The 24,253-nt window shown below is 33.7% G+C and overlaps 1 protein-coding gene across 5 annotated transcripts in view; it reads left to right on the plus strand.

The window, feature by feature from the left end:
• Nucleotides 1-24,253, plus strand: part of Ufd4 (ubiquitin fusion-degradation 4-like) — a 405,607-nt gene that overhangs the window by 148,671 nt on the left and 232,683 nt on the right. For all 5 annotated transcript variants that reach the window (XM_085808305.1, XM_085808308.1, XM_085808306.1 and 2 more), the window contains exons 12-13: nucleotides 5,557-5,782; nucleotides 12,661-12,836. In XM_085808305.1, the coding sequence (XP_085664431.1) occupies nucleotides 5,557-5,782; nucleotides 12,661-12,836 (402 nt within the window). The remainder of the gene's footprint in view (nucleotides 1-5,556; nucleotides 5,783-12,660; nucleotides 12,837-24,253) is intronic.

The following is a 24,253-nucleotide window of genomic DNA, read 5'->3' on the forward strand; positions in this document are numbered from 1 at the left end:
GCACAAGTTTTACAAAACATTATAAAAAATATAAAAAACTAGAAATTCATTTTTTAAGACATTCATAAGCAAAACTAACAAAAAAAGTAGATTACGTCATAACTCATGGAACGTGCTATAAGAACTTGCGTAATTTTTTCTCATCAGTCCACTCCCTTATGCTCGCGCAAGCGAAAAAATGAATTCGAAGGTGGAGGTATAATGTATTGCAGCATACTTCCACCTTTGAGATTTGAACCACAGAATCTCAAACCCTAGTTCTAGGTTTAATTAATCGTCCATATCTGGATTTTTTTCAGGACGCTATCTGGAAAAAGTCATTAACAGTTCTTTAGTTATTAACAGTAGTTAGTAGAAGGAGTTATCTTTTTAGCTAGTACTGGCTTGTCAGAAGCGGTCTCTGCAAGACAGTTTTCAACAGTCTTTGGTTCGTTGAGAATAGAAGCCTGTTCGACTAAAGGTATAGCAGGATCACTTTTATCAGTCACATCAAGAGGTATTACCCTAAGCACTAGGCAGAAAAATTCCCCGTTTTTCATTTTTATTTTTACCAGGTGATTTTGTCCATCTCCTGAGGTCATTCAAATTTCATGAGGTTGTCACTAGATACCAGAGAAATATCACCAGCTTGAATGGGTTTCTGATTTTTAGATTTCAATGATTGGTGTAAATTGCCTAAATACTCAGTATGAAATTGTTTTCTTAAATCTTGTTTCACAAGTTGTTGGTAAACATGTCTTTTATTCAAGACGATGAATCCAGAATATCAAGATCTGGGATTCCTGCTTCTTTAAGGTCATGCAAAAACGTAGAAGGGTTAAGTGGAGTTAAAATAATCAACATCTTTTGAAATATAGGTTAAAGGTTGCTGATTAATCACATTTTCAATGTTACAATTAACGGTGTTAATTTCTTCTAAATTTAGGGAACTTCTTCTTAGAATCCTTCATGGAATTTCTTTTATTATACCTATCAAACATTCTCACCACACACACCACCATGGGGCAGATGGGGGAATTAAATTTCCAAATGATCTTTTGAGAGACACTGTATTGGGAAATGATGTCCAAATCAATTTTCTTCAGCAAATTCTCAGCTGCTAAAAAATTAGAACCATTGTCACAGTAAAAGATGGAAGGTTGACTCCCTTCGAGCGATGAAACGTCTAAGAGTTTGCAAAAAATGGTCTGTCGATAAAGATGTAGCTAACTACCAGATGTACTGCTCGGCAAATGGCACATTTAAATATAACAATCCAAGCTTTCTGGTCATTTCTTAGGATTAATGGGCCAGTGTAATCTATTCCTGAAACTTCGAAAGCTGTAGCTTCTTTTATGCGATTTTCTGGGAGAGGAGCTTCGATGATCGTTTTAGGCCGAAAATTAAATTGTTTACATGTTACACAAGTCTTAATTACATTTCTTACTGTCTTCCTGCATTTAAGAATCCAAAAATCTTCTCTTAAGTTGCTCATCAGGATTTGAACTCCTGTGTGATGCAATTGCGTATGTCTGGTCAGGATGATTTTTTTCTGTAACTGGATGATTAGAGGGTAGTATTGTCAAATATTGGAAATTTCTTGTATCTTTTCTCATTAACATTTGAGTCTTAACTTTCAAAATACCATTAGAATCATTGTAACATTAAATCGTTTTCAAGTGTTTATCATCCAGCCCTGTAAACAATTCCTTCTGTACAACTTTCAACAAGGCTGTAAGAGACATTAGGTATTGTGGAAGCAGGAAAGATGAAAAATATGCAATGTCTTCACTGGGAATTGAACCATGGACCTCTGGAATGTGTGCCCAGCGTGCAAACCACGAAGGCATACCAAGAAGGCAAGAGAAATACGTTATAATATGATTTCTGCTTTGTGTACTTCTTCTAATGTCAAGATTCCAGAAATTTGTTTAGACTTTTTAACCTTACAATTGGTAAAAATTTGATAGATCCATGCAGTGACTAAAAAGTCGGTTGTACGAAGAGAATCGGTCATATTTTTCCTGGGATAACTCTTAGGGATTAATTGTGCTAACAATGGTCTTTCTTTTTTCTAAATTTATTATATCTAAATCAGGGACTCCTCTAAAATTTGGCCAGTCTTCCATTAGTTCTTTTCAGCTGCGATGGTGCTTCCCACCATTGAGATTTTTGTAATGTTTTGGCATCGCACCCCTGTGATGGAAGATCTGCTGGATTCAATGGACCTGGGACGTGATGCCAGTCTTCAGGATTTGTCATAGAATGAATTTCTTGCACTCAGTTAAAAACGAAGGGAGCCCAATTTTCGTTTCCCTTGATCCAATACAAAGCGTTTGCCGAGTGTGCCCAGAAAAACTGTGGCACATTTTTTTATTTTCAGGTCATTAGTCACACTCTGAGACAATCTAGCTCCAATGTTGCAGGAGAGAAGTTCCATTCTCGGAATAGAAATAGATTTCATTGGTGCAACTCTACATCGGGCCTGAACAAGTTGACAGGTCGTTGAAGTTTTGGTCTCACTTCGTAAGAAAACACAGGTAGCATATGCTATCTTACTCGCGTCACAGAATACATGCAATGTTAGACTTCTGGGTACTTCAAAATTGGGAATAAGAAAAGCCATCAAGGAATTTCTATTTCTTTCAACTTAGAAAGTTCCCATCTCCAGTTCTCAAACTTCTTTGAGGGGGATAGTGTTCACTTCCTTTGTTACAAGAGTTCTTAGCTTCTTCAGTAACATCTTTTTGAAGCCACTCTCTAAACACTTATTCGTATGCTTCTAAATTTTCACTTCTCTTAAATGAATCAATGCAGCCCTTCATTCTACAACAATTTTGCAAGTGGGCAAAGAAGGATGGCCTTGTGTCTTGAGGAGGCTTACAGTGTACTTTCCGTCAGCATCTAATTTCACACTTCTGTTAAAATGTTCTTTGGCCGTCATCTCAAGTTCTTGTCGTCTTCCCTTCTCTCCAGGGACCGAAATTCCAAGTGTATCAAGTCGCCATAAGTCTGAAAATTTTTGCATCATTTACATGTCGTGACATAACGCTGTTCATGCTATCTGAAGTTTCGATCATATCAGCCGTACCCATTACTGTCCAACCAAGCTGCGTTTCTATCAAAACTAGACCCAAGTATAACTGTTTTATGTTTCCGGTGTACAGTTTACCTGCGACATCAGTCCATGAATCTCGTCCGGAGAGAATTGATACAACAGATCTACTTTATCATTCAAAGCAGACAGGAAAATTTTGTATTTCTTAATTTCACTGATAAATTTCCCACATCGTATTTTCGGGATTGTGGAACAAATTAATTTTTGATTTAACACCTCAAAATTACATCGATAATTATCCAAAAAGTCGCTAAGACGAATCAAATACCTCTAATGTGTTTCCATAGTATCTTAAACCGCCGAATAAACTATATGTTGAATTCTTCACCAATACATTCATATCCCATTTCTGTTATTACGAAATTTGATAAATAAGATTTACTGCTGCCCGAGTCAATTAGTACCCTTGTGTATTTTGTTTTATTCTTATTACTAAGACGAACAGCAAGTGTTTGCAAGAGAACTTTATGAGTAGCTGTTTTGTTGGATAGAGCAGAGTCCTTACTTTCTGTTTCTTTCCTCTCAACCTGGAGCGATCAGTTCGAATTTTCGAGATTTATTTTTCAGTGAGCATTAATTAAAAATGACGCTTACTGCAAATCTCGCAGGGTAGTACTTTCATTTCACAAAATCGAGAATTGTGTTTTCTTACTGCTAAACATCTGAAACATGTGCCCTTTTCTAATAATATTTGCTTTTTCTCTTCATAAGGTAAATGATCAGCATACCTACACTGGCTACTTGTATGTGCTTTGTTACAAAATACACAAGTTTCTTTTTTAATTTCCGAAGAGCTACATAACTCTGAAGCTGTCTTTCCCGTCATGCTGACGTGGGTGAAATAATTTTGCTTTGATTTTGGTTTCATGGTGAAATCCAATATGTGCTAGATGCACTTTCTATTCTCTTTCAATCTCGTGGCATAAAAATTTCATCAGGCTATCTAACATATCAATGGTTTCTTCTTTAAATGTTAGGGATATGGAATTCAAATTTCTTTCCCAAACTCTCAGTATGTCGACATGCAAAGATTCAGTCAATGGATACAAAATTAAAAAATAATTTGTGCTGGAAACACCTAACATATTTATTTCATTCTTATCGTGCAATTTAAAAAGAGGCATTTTAGGACCTTTACCGATTGCATTTTTCATCATCAACAAAGTAAGTTCTCTAATGTACACTTCGATTAACATGTTAGTTTGGCCAAATCTGGCCTTTAAACATTGTATAACATTTTCATAACTATCAGCTGTGGCCGTAAATGATTCAACAAGTTCTCCTTCTCTTGAACCCTTTAAAGTAGCTTGTAATAAATACTGATATTTATCCTCATCCGCGATTTCATTATCGTTATGTATCTTCTCAAATTGTGTCCAAAATGACAACCATTCTTTGATATCACTGCCGAAAAACTCAAATTCTATTTTAGGAAGCTTAAACTTCCATTTCGATGAATCATTAACTATTTGAGAATCAGTTTCGATTTTAACATTTGTTGAAACTTTGTGCACTTTTGTCCTTAATCTGACAAATCTCTCTTCATGCAAAGTAAAACCTTCACATTCTTCATCAAAATCCACTTGAGAACAATTTTCATTTTTTAGAAGAAGATCTTGTAGTTCCCTTTCCTTAAAATTAAGTTCGCTCCACTTTTCTTCTAACTGGGCAAATAAAATTTCAGTCGCTTCAATATTTTAATTTTTCCCTTCAACATTTTCTCAAGACTATTTATTAGCTATGCGTGTAAATGCATTTCTAAGAGCTGTTCTTAACTTTTTTAACAGATCCATAGCACTTCTAGTAATAAATATAATATGCAAAATTTCAATTTAAAACAACTAGTATCTCGGTATGGGATGCCAAATTAATATTGTATCCCCAATCAGTATTAATCTGTGCTAAAAGCATTAAAATAGGAGGTAAGTAAAACAGCACTTACCTGAATCCGTGTGTTCTTCGCAGTAGTTCCAAAGTGTTACTTCCCAAGTGTTTGAAAAGTCAGGAGTACAGGATCAGTTTTTCTATTAATTCAAATATGTGCACAAGTTTTACAAAAACGTTATAACAAATATAAAAAAATAAACATCCACTTTCTAAGACATTCATAAACAAAACTGACAAAAAAAAAGATAGATTACATCATAACTCGTCGAGAGCATGGTGAAAACTTACGTAATCGTTTCTGATCAGTCCGCTCTGTTATGCACGCGCATGTGAAAAACTGAATTCGAAGGTGGAAGTATCATGTATCGCAACACCCCTCATTTATTTCTCATGCACAGAATCTTATATTATGCTTTCGGTAGCATTTCAAAATTCACTCCATTCTCCATCGCGTCAATGCCAGGATGCGATTCTTCGTGGGCATCTAGAGTTATTTCATGTTGTACGACTGTGCTTGCATTTTGTGAAAATTGTATTTCTAATGTTTCTAAATGATGCTGTTTTTGTTTTAGGAAGAAGACTTTTCAATAGAAGATGCAAAAGAGATTTTGCCTGGGAAACCTTATCATTGGCGAGATTGGAATATTGTAAGAGGTCGAGATTGTTTGTATCTATGGAGCGATGCTGCTGCTTTGGAACTTTCAAATGGCAGTAATGGTTGGTTCCGCTTTATACTAGATGGCAAATTAGCGACAATGTATTCTAGTGGCAGCCCTGAGAATGGATCCGATTGTTCAGGTAAAAGTTACCTTCAAAGTGTATGCGATGCATAGCTCAACTAATAAACATGTCACTAATGTCTAACTCCTTAGCAGGCTCTGAAGTGGTTGCATCCTGATCTTCCACAAATTCTCGCAGGTGTGCCTCATCAACATCAGTAGGCCGGCGAGAGTGCTCTTTTTCTTGAATGTCATAGTCCTTGTTTTTGAACTTTCTGTACCAAATCTTCGCAGTGTCATATGATACAACATTAGTATCTAAAGATATACACAGGCATGAAAGTTTTCAGCGTTTTTGCAGAATTCGACTTTTTTGAACGTCACCCGGGCTGTTTCTGAGATCCATGCAGAACCATTGAGAAATCGCGACCAGCAAATGTGTGTGTGTGTGGGGGGGGTGGTGGTAAATGAAGGACATGCTCTTTCTCTTCTTCTTTTCTTTGTAAAAAAACTTTACAGCATGCCATCGTATAATATTACGCCGGGTTAGCGATCAAGCGCGGGCACTCCTTGTTGCGAACTTTTCGAGTTTGCCTGAGCTCAGATCGCGAAATACGTTGTTTCACATCAAGGTGAAGTAGGTGGGGCTTATGTGGAAAGGCGGAACTAGATGCATATGAATATCGAATCAAAGAAGAGCAAGCAACCATCAAACGAGAGCTGACTTCAATAATTTCAGCGATCGGTGCTGGCGCCATCTTTCGGACATACGGATAACCACTTGCATTCTCCAGTACACAAAAATCTATGTAAAAATTTAAGGAATATTCATAAACTGTATAAAGAAGAGCTAGAGATAGAAAAGGAGATGCAAGAATCTAAAAAAAAAAAAAAAAAAAAGAGTAATTAAACATTGCAGAAAATAAATAAGAAAATAAAAAAGTTCATTGGATTGTATAAAAGCTACTGAAAAGAAATTGAGACTAGCTCGCAAACGGAAATTAGAAAAGTTAGCTGCAAAAGTAGCAAACAAAAGTAACAAAAAAGGAAAAGCTTTTTCCCTAAAACTTTGTAATCAGGATCAAGTGAGACTGAGACGAAATAGTTATTTTTTGTATTCCTCCTTTAACTATATGTTATTTTGTAACTATATTATCTCATATGACTACTTTTTCTGGTGTTATATAAAGTACTGTTTATTGAGCTAAAAGTGAAGATAATTGAAAGCTATAGTAACAGTTATATATATATATATATATATATATATATTTTATCTCTAAAACTTGTCTTTGCCTGAAAATGGGCAGTAATATATAACATAAATATGTATATTAGTGTGTTGTAATGTTGTGTACAGTATTCATGTATCAACTTTTAAATTAAGTTACTTAAAGAGCATCTTCAAGAAGGGTAATTCATTACAATCTCTTGGTGATTTATTGTTGTTTTTTTACTAGTGGAAGATAAAATTTATACCAAAATAGTAAGTACAAGTATTATTTTAGTTTAATTATATGTATATGTTTAATACTTTTTATATTAAAAACTTGATATTTTATAAAAATGTGTTTTTTTTTAGGTCGCGCGTGCACAATTAGTTTTTGTGTAATTTGTGTTCGCGCGTTGTTCAGTTTTTTTTGCCAACTTGCACTTTCATGCCTGCATACACATGATTTGGTGACATTCTGTAGCTGACTTTTTGGAATAGAACTGGAAGTAAATGATGGTTCTAATGGTGGTAGCATGATAGTTGCATATGTAAAATTGTTTGACAAAATATGATAAAACATGGCAATGCAAACTGTTTGCGCGGACAACATTTGCGGTGGCGGGAAACTCGTTAAAACGCAATATGTACTACGTATTATAAATATTATGATATGTACCCGATAGTTACTTATTTCCGATTTATCTACTTTTTGTAGACTACACAGACTACACAACAGTTTAAAATGATGCTAAAAATCATACTCAGAGTTTTGATGCCAATTTTTTTTAAGTCTCAATGTAAATAAATATTCATTGTAAAGTATGTGTTCTATGTTTCTTTCTTGATATTTTTAACATATATGGAACGATTACAGGATATTATCAAAGATTCACCATATACAGCCTGAAATCCTTATGTCCAGTAACCAGACCCCGACCAAAAAAATGTATATAAATAAAATCATCTGTTACAGAATCTAGGACTGGAGAACATAATACTCATCCAAAATGAGGAGGAGTTTCTTAAATACGATTCTTCTGACATTGCCACGTGTCACTTTCTAACATCTGTTGGCTGGGGAGTTGCTCCTTGGCAGTAACAATACATTGATTGATGCTGTAATGATGTCGGCCAGGATCACACTTTCCACCCTTGAGTCATTGGGGAGGCAGAGCATTTTTCTGCTTTGTGCAATTCTCCTGACCAGTATCTCCCTACATTCTAAAAAATTTTCCATCCCTGAGTCTTTGCTTGATACTCTTCTAAATTCTAAAATTTTTGCCATAACTACCGTATTTACGCGAATCTAATGCGCATCGTTTTTGGCCAAATGTAGTATTCAAAATTGGGGTGCACATTAGATTCGAGTGCAAAGTTCGCCGATGACGTCAACCAAATTTCTCGACTACATTTACCGTTACATTTATCGTTGACACATTATTGCATAGAGGATACAAACTGCAGAGTACGTAGTCACGAAATGGAGGGCAAACAGAGAAGAATGTCATATGACGCTACTTTCAAACGTAAAGTAATTCTTTATGCTGAAAAGAATGGCAATAGAAAGGCAGGGAGAGAGTTCAACGTAGCTGAGAGCAATGTTCGCTTGTGGCGGCAACAGAAATTGGCACTGTTTGCAACTAAAGCTAGTAGAAAGAAATTCACTGGCCCTCCCAAAGGAAGATCTTTGTAGATCTTTGAAGATCTTTGATTGTAAAATCTTTCAAGAAATGCTGCATTTCAAATTCATTGAATGGCAGTGACGATGACGTGCTCTGGAACGCCAAGGATGACGATGACGATGATGAGGAAAGAAGAAATGAATCTGCTTCTGACGAAGAGAGCTGCGAGGATCCCAGTGATGAAAATATTAGTGAATAAAGACGTTTACTATTAAGCACTGATTGTAGAAACTGTTAGCTAGATAGAAATGTTACGATTTATTTCATGCTCATATTTTACGATAGGTACCGTATATACAGTACTAATAACAAAATACTATATACGGTGCTAATTAACAATGATTGTTTAACATGACAATAGCCCACTAATAGGGTAAATCTATGTTCTGCTACTTTATGTATAAATCCATTGTTGTATAAAATATGGTATCTAAATTTAAATAAAATTATCAAACCATTAATTGATAGTTTATATACAAATCCATTGTTGTGTAAAATAAGATTCAATAAATTCCTCATATCATTGATGCGCATTACATTCGCCGACAAACAATTTTTTTATTATTTAAAGTTTTAAAATGGGGATGCGCATTAGATTCGATGGCGCATTAGATTCGCATAAATACGGTAATATCTGCACCATCTTTAGCACCCACATGTTTTTTTTTGGGGGGGGACATTCTGTCTGACCTAAATAATAAGTGAAGTATCAATGATGTCATATCTGCCAGTTAACTAGGTACATCAATACTTCAGTCACCTATATTACTACAGAGGTGTTGGCCTAGGTGACACCTATAACTGTCTATTATGTCATTTTTTTAGATTTAAATTAATGATCTAAAAATCTGGAATAGGCAAAGTCCCAACGATTCGAGATCTCAGACTTTGTACTGTATAATTAAACAATTTTGAAAATGGTTTTGTATTGAATATAAATCAAATAATTAAATAATCTGTCAGTTATTCTATATAAAATTTAATTTACTAACTGTAGTTTTCTGTTAGAGAATGTGCATACATATTTAAATTGAAAGAAATTTTGGTATGTGACATTTACATGTACTGGTTGTAATTTTCTGTTTCTAAATTTTATGTATATTTGTAAATTGGAAGATATTTGGTATATTGCTAATATGATGCTAAAAATCATACTTAATCATGAAGTCATCATATTTTTAAAATTTTATTATAGTGTGCTAAAATGTGATCAGATTTTTGTCTGTAGTCATAAATGATAAATTTTAATGGTGTTCTTACTGAAGTTGTACTTTGCGATTATCCACAACCCCTTAGTGAAAATTCAGCAATTCATTGACAACTAAGTTTTCATCAAGCCACAGCCATTTTCAAAATAGCAACATAGTAAGAACCTCAAGAAAGAGCAGTCAATCAGGAAATTCCATGAAAGAGTAATCGAACTGTTTTCAAACTTTTTAGTTTTTAAAGAATTGAAGAAAAGCAGAAATTTGGGGACTTGGCAGTGACCATGCTGTTGTTGTCCCTATATACATAGTGATATGATTTTTGCTTATAAAAATCAGAAATGCACAAATTCAGCATTTTTTGCACTTCTTAGATTCTCATCTATTTCAAATATGTATCCATTGTGGCCTATTTTTTGTTCTTTTTTTTGTAGACATGCACACTTTTTGGAGGTAATTGCACCAATTGTAATAATTATATTTGAAGATAAACCCAGTTCTTCAGAGAACTTCATTTGGGTATTTGCTTTTATCCAACAATAAATGAAACAAATAGCTGTTGTAAATGAGATGCGGCTATCTGCAAACCAATTTCCGAAGCATGGTACCTCCTTTTTTTTTTTCATATTACATATATGTATAATTTGATAAGTGCAACTTCATGGAATGCAAATTTAAGCATTCTCTACTTTTGGATGGAATGCTGTATTTCAGAAGAACTGCAAGTCTCTTACATCAGCCATTAAACTCGAGTCACATTGATTCATTAAAAAAGGGGATTTTAAAAGGCGGAAATCGGTATCTACTGAAATACGTAGCTGCTGTATATGTCTATGTGCATGGGATATCACATAAATACATTTTGGTGATGCCATAGGATTGATACATAATAATAATTTGATACATAATACATTATTTGCCAATATAGTGCATTGCTTCATGAATACTTTTTGTGGATGGATAACACTGAGGAACAGCAATTTCATTGTCTTAAATTTGTCACTTGTTTTTGATTAACTTTTGGGCTCTGAATCTGAAACTAACTTCAGTTTTTGTCTATCATGTCAACTTTTTAAGCTACAGGATACCATCTCTTTGTCTCAAAAGTCCTACAAATATGCATAGAAAGGAAAATAAAGAGAAAACTTACCGAATATACTATTCACAAAGAATGGTTTTATTCATGCAAGGCTATATGTAGTTAATGAAAATTAGGTTTTGTTCATGCAAATAGTATTTCTAGTAGTAAGTTTATTCTACCATGCCAAGTTTTTCACCAAATGATAAACGTACATATCAAGGTAAAAATTTTTTCGTGTAGCTTTTTCTAATCTGTTTAATCTGTGGATATTTTCGCTTGATGCTTTTACGCTTCTACAATAATCTGCCATCATATTTATATCCCATATACCTTGGTACCGTCTCTCCATGACCTTCAAATCATGGTAGTATTGCTCACTCTGCTCGCCACTGACTGCAGCAAGATTTGTCATGAAATTATCAAATTGTAAAAAATGCAGTATGATGCTCATGTTGCTACTCAGTATTTTGAAGTTCTCAAAAAGTTCAACAAATTCATTATAATTCCGTGCTCGTGTATTTCCAAGAAAGTCTTTGACAATGTTTTTGAATGCCAACCAAGCAATCTTTTTGAAGTTCTAATCATTGTTCCAAAAAAATGTTCATTTTTAAAGACCTTCCACATTTGTAGAGCATCAACCACACCGGCCTTAATCTTTTGTAATAACAGGCTAAGAAATGCCAAAATTTCATATTTGAAACAGTCTCCTTCAGTTGGCAAAATTTTAACAAATTATTTCATGAGAGCAAGTTTTATATGTAGAGATGGAAATGTAATTTCGCTTAAGTTGACAAGTGGCTGATGTAGAATGTTTGGGTTACCTGGTTTCTGGTCAGATCTTGGCGGCTAGTGTTTCTCATGAGCTCTGCTGTCCCATATACACAAAAAACAATGATACTTTGTATATCCGCATTGCTAGCCAAGAAGGAAGTAGACTATTTTAAGGTCAGTACAGATGATCCTTTGGTTTATATGATATTGCAACAAACTTCAGGGACTCTTTTTATGTCTTCATATTCTTTACACAAACAAACAAGAATGGCCTATTGGGACTGCACTAAATATATTTTCATTATGCAGCATAATACACTTCAAACTTTGCTTTGAGCCATTCATGAACAATCGCCATTGTGTTAATGGGCTGAAGTTCCCAACTTTTCTATTAAAACTGTGAATGTTATAGCAATGCACAAATCCATGATCACTTTGAAAGTATTTCAGAAACTCATTTTCTCTTAATCGAAAGTAGGATAGTATTGAAAGTAGTTCTACCATGGTGCATGCCCCAGAGAGCGTTCACATAAGCTGTCGAGAAAAAAGCTTGGCATAGTAGAAGAAAACTAACAATAATTTTGAAATTAGCATGCTTATTTAACTCTAAAACAGTTCAAAAATTGAACACAGCAGAAATTGTGTTACAGATTGTTCCCTAGTGTAATCAGAAAGAACCTTGTATTTAAATAAATATATGGTTTGAATAATTTTGAATATATGTATGTATGTGTGTGCATATATATATTTGTAAAAAAGCTTCAAAATGTTTTTATCATCTAGATATCAGATTTGATTTTTAAGTACTGTTCTGTGTAAATAAATTAAACATCTATACTTTAAAAAATAAATAAATGATAAAAGAAAACAGAATTTTTGTCTTAAAAAAAATTAAGTGAACCTGTACATGAATTCTTGAATAAGGTTATGGGCAGTAAAAATTTTAAATGGTTTTTCTTGCAGATGCTTTGTTTAGTATATGAAATTTGAGCATGTTTTCTGTTATAGAGAATCGAGGAGAATTTTTAGAAAAGTTGCAACGTGCTCGGAGTCAAGTTAAAACTGGTTCTCCTAGTCAGCCTATTCTGTCTTCTCCTGGTGCAACGCGCTTAGTAGTTGGAAATTGGTCTTTGTTTTGTAAGAGAGATGGAGAAATTAGCATACATAATTCAGATGGTCAACAGGTAAATTAATTGATGTATATCTATGTGTGTATGTGTGCGTAATACATAAATGTACAGTCGTATGCCAAATTAAGAGAATTTGCACATTGTTGGACTTATGAAAACTAGTGGACAGATTTTAATGAATGTACATTTAGAACACAGAAAGAGATATACCATTTAAAACTCATCTTATATGCGCATGATTATCAGAAAATTCATAGTACAGAGATGTCCAAAATCCATCCTGTGATATTGAACTGAAAATGTGTCTGTTGTGGGATTTGGACATTATATCATTAATATGTTTGTGGCTACTTATTTTCCTGATATTTGATACAATTTATCTATCCCTTCTCACAGCCAGACAGGTCACACAGAATGACGGCATTCTGGATGGTGGTCAGTTGATGAGTTCCTGTGGTTGTTGATCCCATTCCTTTAGTTAAGCAGTTTTCAACTCAGATGTGGCTTTTAAAGGAGAATGGCAAGATGAAATTTCCCCTCCAAGATGTCCCAGGTGTGCTTTATTGGGTAAAAGTCAGGAAATCTGGCTGGCCAATTCATGCAGAAAATATCGTCTTTTTCTAGGTAAATGTCGACTACCTGTGCTCTATATAGATGAGCGTTGTCATCTGTTACAGGAATCCACGACCAACAGTGCCTCTGAAAAGTTGAATATAAGGGTCTAACATCTCTTCTCTATACCTCATAGCAATAAGCAGGGTTCGTACGGTCCTTAAGAGTCCTTAAAAGTCCTTAAATTTTTTGAAATCGATTTTTGGTCCTTAAAAGTCCTTAATTTTGGCCAAAATCAGTACAAGGTCCTTAATTTTAATCATCTGAAATTTCTCTCTGTTTTTACGCCTGCCATTTTGAGTGTGAATTAGCATTTTGGAGGAATATTTTCAACAATTCACTGATGTATATGGTTATCGTTTGAATGGGTTATAATTTGTTTTTATTTCTAATATAAATGATGGAATACTTGAGTTTCTAAGCAAGAAGTGAAACATAAGCATTTCGAAATTCATTTTTTCTCACAAAGAAAACTTTATGAGAAAAAACAACTTTTTGCTTTTGGGTTGTGAATTCTTTTATTAAATGGTTCTAAATTTGACAACTTGTCAACATTTTGACGATTTTAAGATCAGTTTCTATAGAAAAGTTTTAATTCCGAGATCTGAGAATTTTTCGGCGATGTTTTTAAAACATCATCACATTGATAAATTTCATTAAAATAATGGCAGTATATTAGAATTATATTTAAAAAATAACATTAAAATAAAACATTTTTATTTTTTGCTGTCATATTATAAAGTTTCATTTTGGCAACTTATTATGCAATATTTTAAATCTGGAAACTAAACAAGGTATATAGCTATAAAGCATAATTTACGAAACAGCTCTTAGTAAAAGCAAAATTAGCTATGTAATTATATAAAATGTCTTCTCTTTAATTTTTTCATAGTAAGCGTTTTCCCCATGTAATTGTCTCAGATTATTCAAAATTCTCAGAATATGCATCAGTTTTATCTATAAAATTAATTTTACACTTTTTCCTTCCCCTTTTTTCAAAATATTTTTGGCTTTTTGCTGTTACAGAATTGGTTGGAATAATTTTTCTTTAGTATTTTTGACATCGCAGCATGGAAAGTTTAGAAGGATTTGAGGCAAGATTTATATACCCACGATTCTAGAAGATTCGAGAAATATGTGACAAAATGAAAAATGTCTCCATGGTATCAACATATCAACACGTAATAGATCATTTTATTTTACAGAAAGTTTGCGATGAATTTCTTACTTTTTGGAGAACGTATTGAAGAACAATGGAAACATAATATTTGAATGTTTTACTCCTGATACTAGAATCCTTTTTCTTAACATGTTTATCTTCCCTTTATTTTCTCTACTTTTCACTAGACAAAAGCATGGAAAACATCAAATATGCTTCTAATCTTATCACTTGGGCAGGCATTAGAGAAAGAGACTTTTTTATTAATAAAGAAATTGAAAACTTACAATTTAAAAGATTCATCTAATATGTCTAAATGCATCGTACACAGAGCTGGTGCTATGCATTTTTCCACCTGATGCAATCTCTGTGTATCCTAAATTCTGCTGCCTAGTGCCCATCTAAATTCTGCTTCCAATGCCTGCTCTAAATTCTAAAAATTTTGGGATTTCTAGATTTTGTTGTTCTGTGTGTCACTAAATTCTAAAATTTCTGCCACACCAGCTCTGTAACCGGCCTTTACCATATATATTTCATATTTCTTCTGAATGTTCATATTAAAGAAATAAAATTAGCCACTTTTTCTGCATTATCTAAATGCATTTAGTGTTTTTTAGAATAACATAAATCCTTAATTAAATCCAAAAATTCAAAAATTAAAAGGAAACACGCTGAAGAAAGAAACCAAATACATAAAGAAAATTATTCTTCAAAGATATGTGCAGTTATTATGTAAATTACCCAATTGTTTATCATTTCAGCCCTTACTATAACTTCCCATTTCTGTTTCCTCATATGATAGAGTTACTGAGTGAGATTAAATTTAAATTAAATTGTATTATCTTTGGTCACTAGTCCACATTTTTAGTTAGAATTTGACTGTTCTTGTTTAATTAACTCACCGTGAGTTGTAATTGATTTTGTTAGCATTAGAACATGCCTTTATGTTCTAAGTTCTTTGTCTGATATTGTAGTTACTTTCAGATATGGTGATAATTTGCTTCAAGTCTATCGGGGGGGGGGACTATTTAACTTTTACAAGATCAAGTAAACCCTCATAGGTACATTGTGGAGACGTTGACAAGTTAGGAGATAAAGCACACAGAAACTAGCGAGAACATTGGTTTGCATATTGAGACAAATTTCTAATTATTATCAGAAAAGATCGATAATTAAAGAGAAGGAAATTGATATAAACTAGCCAAAATGTTTGGGAAGGCTTGTAGAGACATTAGGTATCTTTGAATGCAGGAACGGACCTCTGGAATACCGCTACCAGTGTGCAAACCACTACACCACAAAGAGTCGCCAAAAAGGTGGGAGAAATACCTTATATACTCCCCCTTTTAAAGGGTGGCTGGGGTTTTTAGAGGATCCAATCGCCAAATCCTTTGTGTGGAGAACCATCAACCAACACCCATCAAGTAAAACTTATTCTTTGCATCTAGTGAGACTTATATATAAAACAACTTATCACCTCTGGTGCTTTAATGGCTTATTGGAACCTTAAAGTATATTAACTGGGTTACAACCGCTGGAACTCTACACAAAGCTATGACATTAACTTCATTAAGTTGAGCTTGACTAACTTTCAACACTTGCCAACCATGCTTACATCAGGCCTTTCGGGTTTGTTCCAATCAGCAGATCTCTATAGACAAGCAGCAGAAGGACAACATTCAGTCCTTTGTTATGAATGATGCTAATTATGATCTCACTTCTCATGTTAACCTATGCCATTTGACATAAAATCTCTCTACTGTTTGCTAAATCTCTAGACTGACCAAGTATGTGATAAAATGAGGGGGGAAGAAAGCATAAAGCTAACTATTAGTAAAACGTAAATGTCACTTATCTTCTTTTAAATATGTCCAAATATTATAACTGTAAAATATGTAATGCTACTTGATAAACTGCATGAAGTTTATTTTATTCTCAAACTTATTAATAATTATGTTAGTTAATTCATGTTTAGTAATAATGCATACTACTTAGGGATCTATTTTATTTTTGAGGATGGTATTACAAAAGTGAAATTCAGGTATAGCATAATATTTTTAATTGAATTTATTCAGTTCCCATTTGCTCATAGGTCCTTAATTTTTTTTTCATTAATGGTCCTTAAAAGTACTTAATTTCCATGTGCAGAAATGTGTACGAACCCTGAATACGGAGCCTTTGTCAAACAAATACAGGGATGTAAGTCCATGAAACATAATGTCTGCACACCATTACATATCCACCATTGTAATGATTTTTTCCCCTGATGAGGCAGGGATGGTATCTTGTTTTAGGCTCTCTCCAGATACAGGTATAATGAGAATCGGTGAACAGCCTGAATCTTAACTCATCTGTAAAATGCATGGTGCTCCACTGAAGTCTGGTCCAAGGTGCATATTCTTGGCACCAAAACAGTGGGTCTTCTGATATACAACTGTATTTCATGAAACCTTTAAGCAACTGTAGACTGTGAAACTCTGGTTCCAATAGAAGCATACAGCTTATGTGAAAACTGTGGAGCTGTAGCTGTTGTGTCACTGCCCTGAAAGTGCAAAAATAATTTTTCTTATTCTTTGTTGTGGGTCTTGTAGTTGACCTTGTCCAAGTCTTTTTGCTATGAATTCAGTTTCTGAAACTGTTTCTGATTATTGTAGACTTTACTGGGTGTTTCTATGAGCTTTGCAACCACTTCCATATGTGATTGGCCTGTCTCCACTCTATCAGGAATTCTACATCTCAGTTCATCAATACGCTTGTGGTTACTTATTTTACCTGATAAAATTTATCTAGCCCTTTGGGGAAACATGGTGAATGTCGTGAAGGAGTATGAGCAAACAAATTGCTGAAAACCCCTCATGCACGTACCCTCTACAGTCACAGCAGTACAGATGTATGCTTATGTATTCTAATTCGAATATTTGCATAATTCTTTGACAGCATAATTAGTACTTTTTTGTGAAAACGGACATAATTTGCAAATTCTCTTAATTTTGTACGCAAGTGTGTATTTGTGGATATATGTATAGACTCTGTCACAAAAAAATATATGCACCCAAAAGGAAACGAATTACTCTCACAAAACATTGCATGTATGTAGTGTATGAGGAGATAAAGAAATGGTTACAAGTTCAGAACAAAGGTTTGTTTTATTAAGTTATGGCATGAAAAATTCTATAAATCAGTAAAATAGCCACCTCTGGCAGCTATACAAGCCGAAACATGGCATGGCATTGACTCAAATGGGTCACCTGTGGCCCCCTGCGGAACGTCATAGCATAATCTTTGCAACTGGACAGTTAATTCACCAATTTTCCAGGATGGCTGCAGTTGCCTTCCAAGCATGTCCCAAATGTGATCTATTGGCAAGAGGTGTTTTGACCTGGCAGGGCATGGGAGTACGCCATAGCCGTGAAATTGTTGTGAGAGTCGCGCAGTGTGTTGAAGAGTTCTGTCCCTCTCACAAATGGCACCTGGGCGACTTGATAGCATAGGCAATATGATCAGCATCAAACTGTCGTCCACATAACTGTGAGCCAGTACAGTGCCTTGAAGGACGACTAGAGGTGATCGTGCATTCCAACAAATCATTCCCCACATTGTCACGCCACATGTAATCACTATATATATCTCGAGGAAAAATGCTGTGTCGAACCACTCTCTACATGCCTGTGCGTTGGTCATCACCATTAAGACTGAATTGGGATTTTTTGCTGAAGATAACATGCCTTCAGCGACCCCGAAGTCGGGAACAATCCATTTGATACTGCCTATGATGGCTCAGTGGTAGGCATCCTAATGGATGTTGGCAGCATATACCAGCGTCAACCAGTCGTTTCCAAAGGCCTTTCCTTTGATAACACCAGATGCCTGGAAAGTGGGATAAAATACTCATTCTAGAATATTATAATTTTCCCCTTATCCCACAAATAAATATATATGGAAAAATATCCAAACAATCGCAGATTTTATTTAACACAACACCCAATTAAAATTAAAAAATATTAAAACTGTCTTTCATAAAAATTCAACGAGCAAACAATGAAAAGTAAGCAATGTTTCAAAATGAGACAGTGATGATATTCTTTGAAACATGGGTGTATGCAAAGCCCAATGTTGCATTAGTCACAGGAATATGATATCTGCTGCGATTTTACTCAGCAAATTTGATTCATTTAGCATTCGTGTGTGTTCTACGGCCAGATAGTGCTTTGATTTTGCCATTATTTTAAAAAAAAAAAAAAAAAAAAAAAAACTTTCGCTTAGCGATACAAAATATTCATCTCAATGCTGGAAAACTCAAAGAGTAATAAAAAAGTGTGTAACGATAGAACGTCTGAACTATAATGAGATAAAAAAATAAAATAAGTAAAATTAATAAATGAAATTAAAAGTATTCCAGAGCATTGAGAACATGTTCATTTGTTTATATAAAATGACACAGTAAGAGTCCATTACATTACTCAACATTAACAAATTAGCGATTGTGTATATTCTACGTTTAGATACTGCTTTCGTTTGCAATTAAAAAACGAAACATTTCACTGACGATGAAATATATTCATCTCAAAGTACAAAAAATCTAAGACCAATAAAAAAAGGAAAAAAAAAAAGAACTCTGATGATAGAACGTCTATCCCACTATATTGCAAAAATAAAAATAAAAAGTACCTCAATGCAGCGAGAGCATGTGCATTTGTTTATATCAAGTGATGCAGTTAAAGAGATATTGCATTGCTCAACACCCACCCACGAATCTCACTCTCATTCTGAAACAAAATACCAAAAATAAAAATCATTGCATAGAAATGAAGGTAAACATACTTAACTTTCAATATACTTCCCCATAACAGCTACATTTAGCGGCAACAAAAAATATTAATTAAACATTCTATCTAAAAAGTCAGATGTGGTATGCCTGGCCGGTAGAGTGAATTAAATGGTGATTCAAATATTACACACCCGGCCGTGAGGTAATGTTTGTTGCTGATTCACATATGACACTCCCATACTGAAGGAGTTAAAATAAAGGGTTTCAAAGTATGCTTTTGAAATTAATTCATAGCCTAACTGTTCCTATAAATTAAAAAGTACAAAAATGTTTAATTATATGTGATTATATTGAAAAGGATGTTTTCAAAATGCTATGTTGTGCATCTTTATTTTACTTTTATTTTGTATAATGTAGAAGTTTTCTACTGTGGCTTAGTTTATTGGTTATATGTTATGCATTTTTAGTTTTATGGATTTGGTTTGTTTTTGTGTGAATGGCTATTGTTGCTGTATGTATGCAGTTCATAAAAATTCTCGTAAAAAAAAGGGGTGTGGATGAACAAAGAGGTTTTTATAGCAGACAAAGCTATAACATTTTTTACAGTAAAAGATATCAAGTAATGATATTTAAAGAATTAACGAGTAACAACGCTGATTTTCCACTATGCAAATTGAGAAATACAAAATCTCTGAAAGCCGAGGCCCAAATCATAAAATATATAAAATTTCACATTTCAGTATGGAGGCAGGTTAAAGTAATTTTTAAGTAACTCTGTGTTTCATGGCTTCAGTATTTATACCACAAGTGAAGGACCAAATTGCATTAGCTGCTAATTTAAGAAATCTTGCTGTTAGGGGCTTTAAAAATACCTAAGGACAAGAAATCTAAAACATTAACCCCCTTTTTTCCTTTGTGGGGGAGGTGCTAAATTTCACCAGATTGCCAGTAAAGTTTTGTTATGAAGGTTCTGTGGACTTAAATAGTTTTATCTTTTTTTTTGTTTAACTATTTCCATGATTTCTATTTTTCTAAACTATAAATATTGCAATAACAAGTGAAATCAATGGAATATGTAGCCACTAATAAATATGTTATACAGAACATGATAAGCTAACCTGAGATTATAATAAAACAATAAACAAATGAATAATAATGTGCAACAATACAAATCTGAAACGTAATATACAGTGTAACTATTAACAACACGTTTGTAAATATTTTCATATTGTGTCATCTGGAAAGTTCTAATTTTTGATGTTAAATATAAAGGGAATAGTACAAAAACACAAAATTTCATTGAATCACATTAAGCACCATTTTATTCTGACATTTTGCTATGTGTCTAGCAGCTGAAAAATTCCTCTGTAAAAAGGTCATTAGGTTTATTCATAAAAAATTAGCAGTGTCCTGTATAAGACTCTCCAAAGAAATGAATTCCGGGCTATTTTCAGAATTTTGAAGTGACTTGAGGAATTAAAAATCCAAGGAAGCAGGGTCTGGTGAATATGGTTGATGATTGAAACCATCAGCCATACTCTGTAAGTATTTGCCTGACATTAATCGAAATGAGGGGCTAAGCAAGTTTTGATGGAAGAGAGCACCTCAATAGTTGGCCAGTTCTGGGTGCTTTGTTTCAATTTCTGCTTTTAAAATTGCCATTTGGGAACAGATTATTATTATTATTTTTTTTTTCAAAATATGTCTGAGTTGGTGGCAGCAATTTATAGCAAACGTAATTCCTTTGTAGTCCCATTGTACTTGAAACAACATATTTTGGGGATGTAGCCTGCCTCTCAGTGTTACTAAAAGGAGGTTCATTTGTTTTTCTCCATGGTCCTTCTCATGCAGCACTATTTTATAGTATTCTCTTCTCATCCCAAGTAATGAACTAGTTCAAAGAACTAATTTCTTTATTTCATTTTAGTGAAGAATCACATACCAGAATTCAAGCAAACATATTCTGCCCTCTGAAAGATGATGCCCAAACTTCTTCAATGATCATCTTCTGTAACGTTTTGGAATATTTGAGAGATAGCTTCTTTTAATAAGACTTTGTTTGCAAAGTATGTTTTCCAAAGCAGACATCATTTTTGTGCTTGAAATTTCTGAAACCACCTTTGAACTTGGTCATCAGAAACAGCATTATGTTCATATGCAGACTACATTTTATGAGTAGACTAATAGCACTTTTCTGTTTTTTAAATAAGAAGGTGTAATAAAATGAACTTTGGGGTTCTTCATTTTTAGCATTTCACTAAAACAAAAATTAGGTAATAACACATGTTGGAATTATAAATTGAGAGCATGAAAGACCATATTTACACATCTGCATCAATCAAGGTCATTGCACATCAGCAGTAATGAAATAATTAGAAGGAAACCCTCTTTGATTTGAGAAAACCCAGAACTTTCTAGATGACCAAATACATTACAAAGAATATGGAGCTTTCTATTTAACAGCTCATAAGTTTATGAATTTGTTTAATGAAATGAATTATGGATAATAAAAATTGTTAAATACCACTAGGTCTGATCTCAGTTTTATTATAAAATTAATTAATTCATTGTCACTTTACTATGCCATACCTGCCAACTTTTACGAATTTTTCGTAATTTTTACAAAAATGCGTTTGTCTTTACGATTTTACGATCGTAATCCATTTTTAAAATTTTTTTCCCTTTTTCAAGTGTTTTTAGTGATTTTTGTTGAAATTTTAGAATTTTTCACCAATTGCATCGTGTTTTACCGCCAACTACCGACTACTTCGACAGGGTTCGTAGCGGTCCTTATAAGTGCTTATAAGTCCTTATATTTGAAAATAAAATATAAAGGGCCCTTATAGGTGCTTACTTTTTCTTTAAAGCCCTTATTTTTTTGTTTTTAGTGCCTTTTTTTTGTGTGTGTGTAATGAACGCGCTATTTTTCCCCGTACCAAAGCCGAAAATAAATAAACAACTTTTCTTCCTAATATGGAATGTCAGATGGTGAGTCATACACCCGGAAATAGCTTTTCCCCCTTTCTCTGCATTAACATAACTTTTGGTGTGCACGAAGAGTACAGACAAGTGCCCGTCGTTCTATCAGTCAAAGAATTGCGAAAGCAGTAGAAAATCCCGCTACATTCGGCATTCTTTTCCTCCCACCCAAATACTACACACGTTTGAATTTCTATCAAGATTTTAAAAATTTGCATTCTCGTTTTGCTTGGTCAGTTCATATTCGTGTTTATTATGATCGTTATGCTTATATTATGGGCATATGTATGAATGTTTATAATAACATATTTGCAGTAACTGCTGAAGTATAGTAAACTTTCAAAAATGGTTTTGTTTTAACACAGATTAGCTTTCTGAGGAATAATATTTGGAATGGCTTAAATAAAGGGAAAGTAATCGAATAGTCAAAATAATTTAATTTTTTTGGCCAATATATTGTACAGTACGAAGGTTGGGAGGTCTCCTCTTTCTCCACAAAATCTTGAATATTGAAACTGTTACAGTTCGCTGCAAAACAAGCAACAGACCTTTTTTTTTTTTTTTTTTTTTTTTTTGGTCACTTTCCAATCTGGATTGAATAGGACTTAAAAGTTCTGCGGTCTAAAAACCCGAGCGAAGAATGATTCTATTTCTATTCCGGAAATTTAACGCCGTCTGTTGAAAATTAGAATCAAAAACACCCCAGTTATTTAGTTCTTTATTCTCCTAATACCGGCAGTTGTTGATTCCAATTGCGTAATATCACATAGAAAAGAATTACGGTGCACGTATTGCGCAATAACGTTTGCGATATTTTGCAGAGATAATTAATTTTGATGTTCAGTCCGAGATTTGTTAACACTTAAAAGAGTTTTACTGTGCTTGCTAAGCAGAATATTTTTTAGTTCCGTTGGTTTATTTTTATATGCTGCACATATTGAAATGTCAAAAGCATTTATTTAGCGGAAAAATATAAAGAGCGGCTACAGTCTACCTCCCCCTCCGCTCCTTCAAGTTATGCTCAAGTGTCCGAATATTCACTAGTTTTCAAGTATGCGGGTTAGTTAAGCTTTTACTGTTAAAGATGACTGCATGAAGCAAATTTCTGTCAAAGATGACTGCATGAAGCAAATTTCTGTCTTCTGATTTCAGTAATGTTCCTTTTTTTTACTTAAATTACTTTGCTTGCAATATCTGTTAAGAGAAAACTGATATACAATGAAAATTTAGATTTAAATTATTTAAATATCAATATGAGTGGAAAAATAAATTGTATTTATTATTAGGTTCCAAGCAAATACAATAAATATACCTTATTATTATTTATTTTCTCTATTTTGAACTGAAATTTCATCATTAAATCTTGTAATATAGTTTAGTTCTTCATAGTTTATTTTTTTCCTCTCGTAAACTAGTTCTGTAAATTGAACTATTATTTAAAATTAAAAACAAAAAAAAGTAATTATTTTCCATGGTTGAGGTAATGCTTATTCTCTCTAAATAAGTACTTTATTTCTCATATTTTAAATTACAAGTCTAATTTTTAAGGTTATGCAGTTGTGTATGATGTAATTAGACAGGTGCTTATTTTTTTTCTTAAAATGTGCTTGAAAAGTGCTTGTAGGTGCTTATTTTTTTAACTAAAATGTGGCTATGAACCCTGTTCGAATCCAGTAACCTGCAGTTTCTCCCAACTCACCATTTAACCAGCCAATCCAATGTGCTGAACTTGTTTCTCCCACTCTTTTCTTTGTGGGCGCCAGATTATTTTTTTTGCGTTCGCTTCAGCAGCAAGGGTCAGCTCGGACTCATCGAGCGTGGATTGTCGCATTCTGTTTTCTTTTTGTTTGTTTGCACGTGCTACGAATTTTCTTAATACGTCGTTGTTATGAAATGAGTTAAAAAAAACCGTATTCTCAATATTTTCGGCCTGCCTACAAAGCCGAATTTCCA

The sequence above is a fragment of the Stegodyphus dumicola genome, chromosome X1 (genome assembly GCF_044657685.1).
Source record: "Stegodyphus dumicola isolate Sdum_Otavi_A_Nest chromosome X1, ASM4465768v1".
NCBI classification, from domain to species: domain Eukaryota; kingdom Metazoa; phylum Arthropoda; class Arachnida; order Araneae; family Eresidae; genus Stegodyphus; species Stegodyphus dumicola.